The 15,575-nt window shown below is 38.1% G+C and overlaps 1 protein-coding gene across 1 annotated transcript in view; it reads right to left on the reverse strand.

Moving 5' to 3' along the window:
• LOC140138596 (gamma-aminobutyric acid type B receptor subunit 2-like) overlaps positions 1-15,575 on the reverse strand; it is a 61,111-nt gene that overhangs the window by 26,943 nt on the left and 18,593 nt on the right. Inside the window, exon 2 of the mRNA XM_072160380.1 lies at positions 1,974-2,111. Within this exon, the coding sequence (XP_072016481.1) occupies positions 1,974-2,111 (138 nt within the window). The remainder of the gene's footprint in view (positions 1-1,973; positions 2,112-15,575) is intronic.

Genomic DNA, 15,575 nt, shown 5'->3' on the forward strand with positions numbered 1-15,575 from the left:
CTGATGCTCCGTACGATAATGTGTTATATGGGTTAAAGCAGTACGGGTAGTCTATTCGGTTGGAAAAGCTGAGTTGGAGCTCTTGCTCCATACGGTATCTGTTTAGAGATTGAAATTTAGATGATGAAATTATTAATTAGGTCTTTTGACAACAAGACCAATCACAACCGGAAGTCAGTTTCCCGGGAAAGTGGATCAGATGTCTCACATCTGAAGAAGTCCTCCGACGTGTAGGACGAAATATTAGAGAGTAAGTAAAAACTTACTGGTTTTGTCAAGCGAAAATTTCTAATTGATATGTCTCACAAACCTGATGAATCTATTCACTCAACCTGATATTGTTTTTACTCAAATCATAGCAAGAATGCTATACGCCTTGTGCAAAAGGTATATCATGTCATTAGAACTTCAAATCATAAAATCATCAACTTCTTTTGTCTACATGAATGCATAATGTATTTAACAAGTTTTTAACACGTCACATGCTCCACCGCACATGTTTAAGAGCAAAATTTTTCTACGTTGACAAACTCTTGGACACGTCATCATTTGGATTTTGCTTCAAGTCTGGGAGATAGAAGCTATTGGTACCCAATGCAAAAATCGATATTTAAAAAAATTTAAAAAATCAGCATCCCATGGTAACAGGCCTACCTTGTTTTTATTGATTGTAGGTTAAAAACACCATAATTTATCTGGTTTCACTCGTAAAAAAGTACAAACTTTGCAAAAACCGCACATGAAGGTCGTAGATTTTTTGCCCACTAAATGAACTTGACACTTTGATTTGATTTGATGTGTTCGGGTTTTGACAACCCTGGATAACCAAAGAAAGTCTCTATTGAAGCTTATTTCCATTGGGGTCCATTTGAACACCGGGACGGGTTGGGAACAGTCAGGGGTTAACACCCTACTCTTTTCGAAACTGGCTGCGAAATAAATGTACAGGTATGGCTCTATGCACACGGGACCGACGGCTTAATGTCCCATCCGAAGGAAGGAGTACTTTCATGATTCGTTTACCCAATTCTAAACGAACCATGGGGAGAGCGGATGTCTGAATTTAATCTACCAATTAATTTGCCAATTGTTGCCAAAAGTTGCCAATTAATTTCAGACTTTTTTTCCGAGTCAATATCCCAGCAAATCGCCACCGCAGGGAATTGAACCCGGTACCTCATGCACTAAAGGCAAGTACCCTAACCATTGCGCCACGCTCTGCCTCAATTGAGTAACCCTAGCAATTGTCTTACAATTCCCCAATTTTAATGAGTCAATGTTGCCAGATTTATACCCTGTTGCCACGTTGAAATTTTACTCAATACATCTCCCTGATCTAATCGTAGTAATGTTGGAGTGAGTTTAATTTCCGTACCCATGGCTCCGGATCCGAACCCGTACTCACACCCTATTTTGGGTTCGGACCCGTACCCGTACTCATGCCTAGCGACCCGTACCCGTCCCCGTATCCGTACCCATGGCCTGGGACCTGTATCCGTACTCATGGCTCGGGATCCGTATCCGTACCCGTACTCATGGCGGATCCCAATACTACAAGTCTGATCAAAGGGGGCACTTATTTCTTTCATTTTTGTCAGGGGGCCACTCTGCCTCCTGCACACACACCCACCCACCCCCACACACGATCGCTACGCTACTGAATCTGAACCCAAATTCTGACTTTCTTCCCTATAAGTGCAAGCATGTTTAATTGCTTGTTTAATGTGGATTGTCAGTGAGACACTCCCAGGGACGGTCCCATAGACTGCCACTTTGACTTGACTGTTCGGCTTAGCGCAATGTTTAAAATTAATGGAAAATCCAAAGAACTTTTGTGTTGGGGTTTTACATTGATGACTCAAACTCTGACTCGGAAGCTGATGATTCGGACTCGGACTCGGAATTTTATGACTCAGACTCGGTCATCATGTTGATAACTCGATTGCAACATTGTTATGTAAGTATTATCTTACCATATTCAGATTCCAGTGGTACGAAGTGCCGGCAATAGCTTGTGTTGAGGTTGAGCAACCATCTCCAATTAAAATCAACTTCTGGGGCTCATGGAATAACTGATCAAAAAATACCCGTGTTCCTGTGGCAGCTGTACACTGTTGAATTATAGAAGAAGGAAAAGTAGTAGTGGTGAATTAATATGCAAACCTGTGCTTTATACACTGTTATGTTACGGTAATATTACTAGAATCCCGGCTACCGGTAATTTACCGATAAAATACGGTATTACCAGCAAACACAAAACATCATTCGACATCATTCGCCAAAGGTTAGAAAAGGTTGCCAGAAAAGGTTTAAATGTCGGGTTATATTAAGGGTATATAAAGGTTATAAAACATTTTCATGACATTTAAAAACGTTTTTTGATAACTTACTATTTAAGTGTTGACAAAATGTTTTGGGGGAAAAAAATTTGCAAAAAAAGATTTTACAATAACATTTTGAAAACATTTTACAAATATTTTTGTAGCGTACATTCATTCAAGACGTTTTAAAACGCTTACCTGACCTTTGTATAACCCGTAATTTAATGTTCTTAAAACGATTTTACCAAAACCAAAAATCAAAAAATATAACCTGTTGAAAATATTTTAAAAACGTTTTGTGTTTGCTGGGATTAAACGTTAATACAAAAAAAAAATAGTAAACGTATGTGTACAGTATACCGGTAACACGTAAATCGTTTTCTACGGTATCGTATTGGAGGCACAGCTGCCGGTACTTATAATTGCAAAATCTACTACGCTCATAAATTATAAATTAAGTTAGGGCTAGGGTTGGGATTATAGATTAGGGTTACGGTTTTACTGCTAGTGTTGGGTGAGCTATTTTCTGCAATAACATCAAAATAGGTATTTGACCGATAAAATACGATATAAGACGCTAGAATGTGGTACAAATGCGGTCATAATTTTTAATCATGCATCGAAGAAGGCACAGTTTTGGAAATGAATTAACATCATTATAATGTATTCTTAAACACTTGAGAATTTTTTTTCATTGGTTCTTAGGGCTGTGTTTACTTAAAATAAAATAATGATATCGCCCGTGTTTTTATGAGACGATAGATGCACGACAGCGGCTAAAACACTACCTTTATTCTCTAAATACCAACGTTTATGCTGACTTAAAATTGTGTGAACGTTGCATGGGAGTATTTTCTCAAGGTAAATAATTAAACCACAATGGACAGTTGAAGTTACTGTTGTATTGCATTAATTTACTGGAAAGTAAAGTATTTATAAGCAACCATTTCAATCGAACCAAGCACACACTAAGTCGAAAGAACATAATCGGCAGCAAATGAATGAAACAATCAATGTACACATGTTTTAATTGATTTAATCTTATATAAATAAACCAATATGCCTATGGTGTTTAGAGGCGCATAGATTTGATTATTTTCATGTTCTGATCCATCTCAAAAATAAAACGAAGAAGCTACAATTATTGTCATATCTTAAACACAGCAGAGAAAAGCAATAAACACGTTAAAGCCATATTAAAACATTTGCTGATGAGGACGCCCCCAATATTTTTCAAAATTCTGTTTTTAAGCGATTGTTATGTACTTTAGTAAATTAACATCCCCTGCCAAAATCAAGACTTTCGGTGCTGTAGTTTTGTCGAAATTCGAGATTTTGAATAAACCACAGGAACCGTCGTTTTATTATTACGATGGAAATAATTATTAGTCGAACGCGTACACGATGTGCATAACACAGAACGTACATGGCGTGCAGGCAGTCGTAAAATATAAAAAGAGCCGATACTACTCACGTTCGAATTAGTGGCTCGCATTGGCAACATAATGCTGCATTAACTAGCGATTTTCTTACAAGCCGACGACGGATGTCGGCTTGTTCTGTCTCTTCTCAATTCTTTCTTCTTCTTACACAGCCGTGACGTTAGTCACGGCTGTGTCTTTTTTCTTACAGGTTCAATCTTCTTTCTTAGTCTAGCCGAGCGGCGGCTATACTTTTGAATCCCAGTAGTTTCTTACACAGCCGTGACGTTAGTCACGGCTGTGTCTTTTTTCTTACAGGTTCTTTACTAACGTCACGGCTGTGTCTTTTTTCTTACAGGTTCTTTCTTCTTTCTTTCTTCTTTCTTTCTTCTTTCTTTCTTCTTTCTGCCGACCACTACATTTGCTCTAGCACTTACATGCTTACACCGATTTTGACCTAACTTTGTCACAACCATCATTGACCATGCCCCTACATGTCATATGAAACTCGTGGGGTCAAAGGTCACGCAGGGGTCATAGGGGTCAAAAACGTGATTTCAACTCAAAATGCTTCTTCTCTCACAGATTACGTAGGACAGTGACACCACTTGCACACATGCATTGTTATTAACTTGTGTCTATGGGGTCCTCACAGATTTGGTGTCAAAGGTCATTAAGGGGTCACTTCCGGTATAAAACGAAAAAACTTCAAATTTTTTTATTTGCTAAGAAAAACATAGGACAGTAACGGTATGTTCACACATAAATTGTAGTTACCCTGTGTATATGTGGTATTTTTTAATTTAGGGTCAAAGGTCATTAAGGGCCACTTCCGGTATAAAACGAAATACCTTTAAAATGCTTCTTCTCCCACAAATTACGTAGAACAGTAACACCACTTGCATACATGCATTGTTATTACCCAGTGTCTATGGGGTCCTCACAGATTTGGGGTCAAAGGTCATTAAGGGGTCACTTCCGGTATAAAACGAAAAACCTTCAATTTTTTTTATTTGCTAAGAAAATCATAGGACAGTAACGGTATGTTCACACATGAATTGTGGGTACCCAATTCATATGTGGTATTTTTTTATTTGGGGTCAAATGTCATTAAGGGGTCACTTCCGGTATAAAACGAAAAACCGTCAAAATGTTTTATTTGCTTAGAAAAACATAGGACAGTAACGGTATGTTCACACATGAATTGTGGGTACCCAATTCATATGTGGTATTTTTTTATATGGGGTCAAATGTCATTAAGGGGTCACTTCCGGTCTGAGACGAAAAACCTTCAAAATGCCCCTTCTGCCACAAGTAACATAGCAAAGTGGTGCTACATGCACCCATGCATTGACATTAGCCAATGTCTATGGCCGTTTTCATATATTTTGGGGTCAAAGGTCGTTAGGGATAACAACACGGCTGTGTTCGTGGGTTAGACCACAGCTTGAATCTAGTTACACAGCCGTGACGTTAGTCACGGCTGTGTCTTTTTCTTACAGGTTCTTTCTTCTTTCTTTCTTCTTTCTTTCTTTTTCTTTCTTCTTTCTGCCGACCACTTCATTTGCTCTAGCACTTACATGCTTACACCGATTTTGACCTTACTTGGTCACAACCATCATTGACCATGCCCCTACATGTCATATGAAACTCGTGGGGTCAAAGGTCACGCAGAGGTCATAGGGGTCAAAAACGTGATTAAAAAAAAAAATGCTTCTTCTCTCACAGATTACGTAGGACAGTGACACCACTTGCACACATGCATTGTTATTATCCAGTGTCTATAGGGTCCTCACAGATTTTGGGTCAAAGGTCATTAAGGGGTCACTTCCGGTATAAAACGAAAAACTTTCAAATTTTTTTATTTGCTAAGACAAACATAGGACAGTAACGGTATGTTCACACATAAATTGTAGTTATCCTGTGTATATGTGGTATTTTTATATTTAGGGTCAAAAGGTCATTAAGGGCCACTTCCGGTATAATACGAAATACGTTTAAAATGCTTCTTCTCCCACAAATTACGTAGGACAGTGACACCACTTGCACACATGCATTGTTATTACCCAGTGTCTATGGGGTCCTCACAGATTTGGGATCAAAGGTCATTAAGGGGTCACTTCCGGTATAAAACGAAAAACCTTCAAATTTTTTTATTTGCTAAGAAAAACATAGGACAGTAACGGTATGTTCACACATGAATTGTGGGTACCCAATTCATATGTGGTATTTTTTTATTTGGGGTCAAATGTCATTAAGGGGTCACTTCCGGTATAAAACGAAAAACCGTCAATTTTTTTTATTTGCTAAGAAAAACATTGCACAGTAACGGTATGTTCACACATGAATTGTGGGTACCCAATTCATATGTGGTATTTTTTTTATTTAGGGTCAAATGTCATTAAGGGGTCACTTCCGGTCTGAGACGAAAAACCTTCAAAATGCCCCTTCTGCCACAAGTAACATAGCAAAGTGGTGCCACATGCACCCATGCATTGACATTAGCCAATGTCTATGGCCGTTTTCATATATTTTGGGGTCAAAGGTCATTAGGGGTAACAACACGGCTGTGTTCGTGGGTTAGACCACAGCTTAGTCTAGTTCTTCTTTCTTCTTTCTTTCTTCTTTCTGCCGACCACTTCATTTGCTCTAGCACTTACATGCTTACACCGATTTTGACCTTACTTGGTCACAACCATCATTGACCATGCCCCTACATGTCATATGAAACTCGTGGGGTCAAAGGTCACGCAGAGGTCATAGGGGTCAAAAACGTGATTTCAACTAAAATGCTTCTTCTCTCACAGATTACGTAGGACAGTGACACCACTTGCACACATGCATTGTTATTATCCAGTGTCTATAGGGTCCTCACAGATTTTGGGTCAAAGGTCATTAAGGGGTCACTTCCGGTATAAAACGAAAAACTTTCAAATTTTTTATTTGCTAAGACAAACATAGGACAGTAACGGTATGTTCACACATAAATTGTAGTTATCCTGTGTATATGTGGTATTTTTATATTTAGGGTCAAAGGTCATTAAGGGCCACTTCCGGTATAATACGAAATACGTTTAAAATGCTTCTTCTCCCACAAATTACGTAGGACAGTGACACCACTTGCACACATGCATTGTTATTACCCAGTGTCTATGGGGTCCTCACAGATTTGGGATCAAAGGTCATTAAGGGGTCACTTCCGGTATAAAACGAAAAACCTTCAATTTTTTTTTATTTGCTAAGAAAAACATAGGACAGTAACGGTATGTTCACACATGAATTGTGGGTACCCAATTCATATGTGGTATTTTTTTATTTGGGGTCAAATGTCATTAAGGGGTCACTTCCGGTATAAAACGAAAAACCGTCAATTTTTTTTTTATTTGCTAAGAAAAACATTGGACAGTAACGGTATGTTCACACATGAATTGTGGGTACCCAATTCATATGTGGTATTTTTTTTTTTTTTAGGGTCAAATGTCATTAAGGGGTCACTTCCGGTCTGAGACGAAAAACCTTCAAAATGCCCCTTCTGCCACAAGTAACATAGCAAAGTGGTGCCACATGCACCCATGCATTGACATTAGCCAATGTCTATGGCCGTTTTCATATATTTTGGGGTCAAAGGTCATTAGGGGTAACAACACGGCTGTGTTCGTGGGTTAGACCACAGCTTAGTCTAGTTAGTCTAGCCGAGCGGCGGCTAGACTCTTGAATCCCAGTAGTTTCTTTCTTCTTCTTCTTCTTCTTCTTCTTCTTTCTGTCAACATTTGATATAATTTGCTCTAGCTCCTTCATTATTTGACCGATTATGACCAAACTTGCGCACAAGCTCAACTACCCCAGCCTTTACATATGACATGACCCATTTGGGGTCAAACGTCACGCATGAGTAATTTTGGCTAAAAATGTGATTTTTTACCAAAAATGCTTCTTCTCCTACAGATTACATGGTAGAGTATCGAGATTTGGACATTTACCTTGGCTATAGCCGCGGCCTATGGGGTCCTCACAGATTTGGGGTCAAAGGTCATTAAGGGGTATTTCCGGCACATAACCAAATACCTTCAAAATGCTTCTTCTCCTACAGATTCTATGGTACAGAGATGCGACTGACACATATGCATTGACATTAGTTGGTGTCTATGGGGTCCTCACAGATTTTGAGTTCAAGGTCAAACAGGGGACAAAAATGGTTGATTACTGAAAATCACTTTAAAATTCAATATTTTCTGCATATTACGTGCTGTGATCATCAGAATAATGCCAAAAGGGCTCTAGCATTATGTTCATGTACGATTGTAATCAGATTTGGCTTAAACATGGAGGAGGGTCTGTTTTGGGGTCAAAAGGGTAAAATTCTAAAGTTTGTCCAATTTAAATGAAAATTAGTATATGTGATCTTGATATGATTCAAAATATATTGGAGGTCATTTCAAGGTCACCAGAGGTCAACGAAAGGTCAAAAGGGGTCAAATTCTAATATTTGTCCAATTTAGATGAAAATTAGTATATGTGATCTTGATATGATTCAAAATATATTGGAGGTCATTTTAAGGTCACCAGAGGTCAACTAAAGGTCAAAAGGGGTCAAATTACAAAGTTTATTCAATTTGAATGAAAATTAGTATATGTTATGTGGATATGATGCAAAATGTGGTGAAGGTCATTTCAAGGTCATCAGATGTAATTTCAAGGTCACGGCTAGACTTCGCAGCCTTACTAAGGATGCAATATATCTAGTTTCTTACCTAGCCGGGACACCGGCTAGGTCTTGTGATGCTATCGGATCTTTCTTCTTTCTTCTTCTGCTTCTTTCTGCTTCTTTCTTCTGGCAACAAATGTCAAAATGCTTCTTCTCTTACATATTACATCCTACAATGACGTCACTTGCACATATGCATCGGCTATATCCAGTGTCTATAGGATATTCACAAATTTGGGGTCAAAGGTCATTAAGGGGTCATTTCCGGTATAAAACCAAATATCTTCAAAATGCTTCTTCTCCTACATGTTACATCATATAATGACGTCACTTGCACATATGCATCGGCTATATCCAGTGCCTATAAATCATTCACATAATTTGGGTCAAAGGTCATTAAGGGGGTCATTTCCGGTCTGAAAGCTAAAAATATTCAAAAAATCACTGTCTTTACAAATTACATAGCAGAGTGTTATCATTAGCACACATGCATTGCTACCAACCAGGGTCTTTGGGGTGTCTACAGTTTTGGGGTCAAAGGTCATTAAGGGTCGCTTCCGGTCAAAAACCAAAAATCATCAAATATGTTCGTTTTTTATATCTCAAAACGTAACCAGACCAGAGTGACATAAATTTCATATATGTATTAGTGATACCCGATGTATGCACGGTATTTTTATTTTTTTGGTCAAAGGTCATTTAGACGCCATTTCCGGTTTTAAGCTAAATAACTTCAAGAATTTTTATCTCCATAACTAAGCATAGTAGATTTTTTAATTTAAACTGTAACAATGCATTTTCTCGGTGTATATAAGGTTTTTTTATATTGGGGTCAAAGGTCATTAAGGAGGTCAAAACGTCAAATTTGCAAAAAAATGTTTAAAATTACGGAAAAGTAGCTGTATCTCAGCCTATGGAAGACGGATAAAGCCCCTACATGCTACAGTGATGCACCATTAATGGTGTGAGATGTCCATAATAGCCGGTCAAAGGTCAAACTTTAAGTTAAGACTGGCATTTCCGGCCCCAGCTAGGTCCAGATCTGTAACCAGATCTAGTTCTTCTTCTTCTTCTTCTTCTTCTTTTCTTCTTCTTCTTTCTGTCAACATTTGATATAATTTGCTCTAGCTCCTTCATTATTTGACCGATTATGACCAAACTTGCGCACAAGCTCAACTACCCCAGCCTTTACATATGACATGACCCATTTGGGATCAAACGTCACGCATGAGTAATTTTGGCTAAAAATGTGATTTTTACTAAAAATGCTTCTTCTCCTACAGATTACATGGTAGAGTATCGAGATTTGGACATTTACCTTGGCTATAGCCGGGGCCTATGGGGTCCTCACAGATTTGGGGTCAAAGGTCATTAAGGGGGTATTTCCGGCACATAACCAAATACCTTCAAAATGCTTCTTTTCCTACAGATTCTATGGTACAGAGATGCGACTGACACATATGCATTGACATTAGTTGGTGTCTATGGGGTCCTCACAGATTTTGAGTTCAAGGTCAAACAGGGGACAAAAATGGTTGATTACTGAAAATCACTTTAAAATTCAATATTTTCTGCATATTACGTGCTGTGATCATCAGAATAATGCCAAAAGGGCTCTAGCATTATGTTCATATACGATTGTAATCAGATTTGGCTTAAACATGGAGGAGAGGTCTGTTTTGGGGTCAAAAGGGGTAAAATTCTAAAGTTTGTCCAATTTAAATGAAAATTAGTATATGTGATCTTGATATGATTCAAAATATATTGGAGGTCATTTCAAGGTCACCAGAGGTCAACGAAATGTCAAAAGGGGTCAAATTCTAATATTTGTCAAATTTAGATGAAAATTAGTATATGTGATCTTGATATGATTCAAAATATATTGGAGGTCATTTCAAGGTCACCAGAAGTCAACTAAAGGTCAAAAGGGGTCAAATTACAAAGTTTATTCAATTTGAATGAAAATTAGTATATGTTATGTGGATATGATGCAAAATGTGGTGAAGGTCATTTCAAGGTCATCAGATGTCATTTCAAGGTCACGGCTAGACTTCGCAGCCTTACTAAGGATGCAATATATCTAGTTTCTTTCTTTACACAGCCGTGACGTTAGTCACGGCTGTGTCTTTTTTCTTACAGGTTCTTTCTTTCTTTCTGCCGACCACTACATTTGCTCTAGCACTCACATGCTTACACCGATTTGGACCTAACTTGGTCACAATCATCATTGACCATGCCCCTACATGTCACATGAAACTCGTGGGGTCAAAGGTTACGCTGGGGTCATAGGGGTCAAAAACGTGATTTCAACTCAAAATGCTTCTTCTCCTACAGATTACGTATGACGGTGACCCCACTTGCACACATGCATTACTATTACCCAGTGTCTATGGGGTCCTCACAGATTTGGGGTCAAAGGTCATTAAGGGGTCACTTCCGGTATAAAACGAAAAACCTTCAAAAATTTGTATTTGCTAAGAAAAACATAGGACAGTAACGGTATGTTCACACATAAATTGTAATTACCCTATGTATATGTGGTATTTTTTTATTTAGGGTCAAAGGTCATTAAGGGGCCACTTCCGGTACAAAACGAAATATCTTTAAAATGTTTCTTCTCCCACAAATTACGTCGGACAGTAACACCACTTGCATACATGCATTGTTATTACCCAGTGTCTATGGGGTTCTCACAGATTTGGGGTCAAAGGTCATTAAGGGGTCACTTCCGGTATAAAACGAAAATCCTTCAATTTTTTTTATTTGCTAAGAAAAACATAGGACAGTAACGGTATGTTCACACATGAATTGTGGGTATCCAATTCATATGTGGTATTTTTTTTTATTTGGGGTCAAACGTCATTAAGGGGTCACTTCCGGTATAAAACGAAAAACCGTCAAAATTTTTTATTTGCTAAGAAAAACATAGGACAGTAACGGCATGTTCACACATGAATTGTGGGTACCCAATTCATATGTGGTATTTTTTAATTGGGGTCAAATGTCATTAAGGGGTCACTTCCGGTCTGAGACGAAAAACCTTCAAAATGCCCTTTCTGTCACAAGTAACATAGCAAAGTGGTGCCACATGCACCCATGCATTGACATTAGCCAATGTCTATGGGCGTTTTCATATATTTTGGGGTCAAAGGTCATTAGGGGTAACAACACGGCTGTGTTCGTGGGTTAGACCACAGCTTAGTCTAGTTCTTTCTTCTGCCGACCACTACATTTGCTCTAGCACTTACATGCTTGTACCGATTTTGACCTAACTTGGTCACAACCATCATTGACCATGCCCCTACATGTCACATGAAATTCGTGGGGTCAAAGGTCAAGCAGGGGTCATAGGGGTCAAAAACGTGATTTCAACTCAAAATGCTTCTTCTCTCACAGATTACGTAGGAGAGTGACACCACTTGCACACATGCATTGTTATTATCCAGTGTCTATGGGGTCCTCACAGATTTGGGGTCAAAGGTCATTAAGGCGTCACTTCCGGTATAAAACGAAAAACCTTCAAACATTTTTATTTGCTAAGAAAAACATAGGACAGTAACGGTATGTTCACAAATAAATTGTAGTTACTCTGTGCATATGTGGTATTTTTTTATTTAGGGTCAAATGTCATTAAGGGCTACTTCCGGTATAAAACGAAATTCCTTTAAAATGCTTCTTCTTCCACAAATTACGTATGACAGTGACGCCACTTGCACACATGCATTGTTATTACCCAGTGTCTATGGGGTCCTCACAAATTTGGAATCAAAGGTCATTAAGGGGTCACTTCCGGTATAAAACGAAAAACCTTCAAAATTTTGTATTTACTAAGAAAAACATTGGAGGGTGATGGTATATTCACACGTGAATTGTGTTTACCTATTGTACATGTGGTATTTTTTCATTTGGGGTCAAAGGTCATTAAGGGGTCACTTCCGGTCTGAGACGAAAAACCTTCAAAATGCCCCTTTCTGCCACAAATAACATAGCAAAGTGGTGCCACTTGGACCCATACATTGACATTAGCCAATGTCTATGGGCGTTTTATATATTTTGAGGTCAAAGGTCATTAAGGCGTCAAAACACGGCTGTGTTCGTGGTCTTAGACCACAGCTAAAACTAGTTACACAGCCGTGACGTTAGTCACGGCTGTGTCTTTTTCTTACAGGTTCTTTCTTCTTTCTTCTTTCTTTCTTCTTTCTGCCGACCACTTCATTTGCTCTAGCACTTACATGCTTACACCGATTTTGACCTAACTTGGTCATAACCATCATTGACCATGCCCCTACATGTCATATGAAACTCGTGGGGTCAAAGGTCACGCAGGGGTCATAGGGGTCAAAAACGTGATTTCAACTCAAAATGCTTCTTCTCTCACAGATTACATAGGACGGTGACACCACTTGCACACATGAATTGTTATTATCCCGTGTATATGGGGTCCTCACAGATTTGGGGTCAAAGGTCATTAAAGGGTCACTTCCGGTATAAAACGAAAAATCTTCAAAAAAATTTATTTGCTAAGAAAAACATAGGACAGTAACGGTATGTTCACACATAAATTGTAGTTACCCTGTGTATATGTGGTATTTTTTTTTTATTTAGGGTCAAAGGTCATTAAGGGGCCACTTCCGGTATAAAACTAAAATACCTTTAAAATGCTTCTTCTCCCACAAATTACGTAGGACAGTGACACCACTTGCACACATGCATTGTTATTACCCAGTGTCTATGGGGTCCTCACAGATTTGGGGTCAAAGGTCATTAAGGGGTCACTTCCGGTATAAAACGAAAAACCTTCAAAAATTTTATTTGCTAAGAAAAACATAGGACAGTAACGGTATGTTCACACATAAATTGTAATTACCCTGTGCATATGTGGTATTTTTTTATTTAGGGTCAAAGGTCATTAAGGGGCCACTTCCGGTACAAAACGAAATACCTTTAAAATGCTTCTTCTCCCACAAATTACGTCGGACAGTAACACCACTTGCATACATGCATTGTTATTATCCAGTGTCTATGGGGTCCTCACAGATTTGGGGTCAAAGGTCATTAAGGGGTCACTTCCGGTATAAAACGAAAAACCGTCAATGTTTTTTATTTGCTAAGAAAAACATAGGACAGTAACGGTATGTTCACACATGAATTGTGGGTACCCAATTCATATGTGGTATTTTTTTATTTGGGGTCAAATGTCATTAAGGGGTCACTTCCGGTCTGAGACGAAAAACCTTCAAAATGCCCCTTCTGTCACAAGTAACATAGCAAAGTGGTGCCACATGCACCCATGCATTGACATTAGCCAATGTCTATGGCCGTTTTCATATATTTTGGGGTCAAATGTCATTAGGGGTAACAACACGGCTGTGTTCGTGGGTTAGACCACAGCTTAGTCTAGTTCTTCTTCTTTCTTCTGGCAACTCGTGACATTTTGCGTGACTTGCCACGTTTCGCCCTAGCTCTCTTATGCTTCGACAGATTTCAACCATACTTGAGCCAAATGACCACTGGACTAGGCCAAACCTTACATTTGACTTTGACCTGACTGTGACCTTTGACCTTGACCTTATGGTCAAAAATGTTGATTTCACAAAAAATGCTACTCCTTCCACAAATTACATGCAATGATCATGTGACTCATGCATATGAATCAACATGTGGCAGTGCTTAAAACTTCCTAAAAAGAATTGAGGTCAAAGGTCATTAAGGGGTCATTTCCGGTCAAAATCTGAAAAATTTGTAAAAAATAATTAAAAAATCACTGTCTGTACAAATTACATAGCAGAGAGTCGCCATTAACACACATGCATTGCTATTAGCCAGGGTCTTTAGGATGCCTACAGTTTCGGGGTCAAAGGTCATTAAGGGGTTACTTCCTGTCAAAAACCAAAATTATCAAAAATGTTCAAAACATTTTTATTTCAAAATGTAAACAGACCAGAATAATATAACCAACATACATGAATTAGTGTTCCCTGATGTATGCATGGTATTTTTATTTTGGGGTCAAAGGTCATTAAGGGTCACTTCCTGTTTTTAGCTGAATAACTTCAAGAATTTTTATCTCAAGAACTGAACATGTTAGAATTTTTTAATTAAAATTGGAACAATACATTTTGTCGGTGTACATAATTTTTTTTTTTCATTGAGGTCAAAGGTCATTAAAGGGGGTCAAAAGGTCAATCAAAAATTTAAAAAAATCAAAATCCATGTTTAAGTTCCGATTAAGCTGAAATTCACCAGGAATATTTCTTATGACATCCTAAGCACAATGCAAGAGCAGTTGACCCCATCCGTAACCCAGGGGTCAAGTTATAGGGGTCAAATTGCGGCTTGTATTCAGCGTCTGTTGACTCTAGTTTGTATTTGTTTTCTATTAAAAGAGGACGTATCTGACAGTATAATATTAACTGTCTATGAGTGTGATGGTCGAAATATAATCACGAGGTGAAAGATGGGTTGTTCCATTCCACGAGCCTGAATGGCGAGTGGAATGGAACAATACATCTTTCACCAAGTGATTATATTTCGACCATTACACGATATCACTCATACATAAATTCTATTACTAAAATACAATTTAAGGTAGGAAATACATTTTTTCATCAACATAACACCATGTTTTGCGGTGATATACTTCACATTTTGGGATCCACCCCTTCACTAAATCGGCGAGTCTAAGAGTCAGCGTACGGCTTGGCGCAGGCGCATTAGGGCAGGCACTATGATGGTAAAGACTATCACACGGAGATGCTGATAGTAAAAATGATAAATGGTAATCAACCAATGAACTGTCTAGAATTTATGTATGAGTGATATAATAAAAACTAACATTTATACCAAAAAAAACCAAAACATAATTATATTTCTTATGGAAATTTACAATTCTATTTCTTATGGAAATGTTATAATACGGCTTTAACATGAAATATCAAGTAAATCAAATAATCATTTGTTAAGAGATCGGTTTAAAATAGTGCTTTAACATGTTTACATAGCAATAATACAGTAGTAATTCGCAAATTACACATTTGCAGCAGCATATCTTAATGTAATTATTTTAAAGCTAATTTGGTTATGACGGAAAAGGCTTGTTATGGCATATTACTTAAGCAAATTGAAAAA

This window comes from Amphiura filiformis, chromosome 2, assembly GCF_039555335.1.
Source record: "Amphiura filiformis chromosome 2, Afil_fr2py, whole genome shotgun sequence".
NCBI classification, from domain to species: domain Eukaryota; kingdom Metazoa; phylum Echinodermata; class Ophiuroidea; order Amphilepidida; family Amphiuridae; genus Amphiura; species Amphiura filiformis.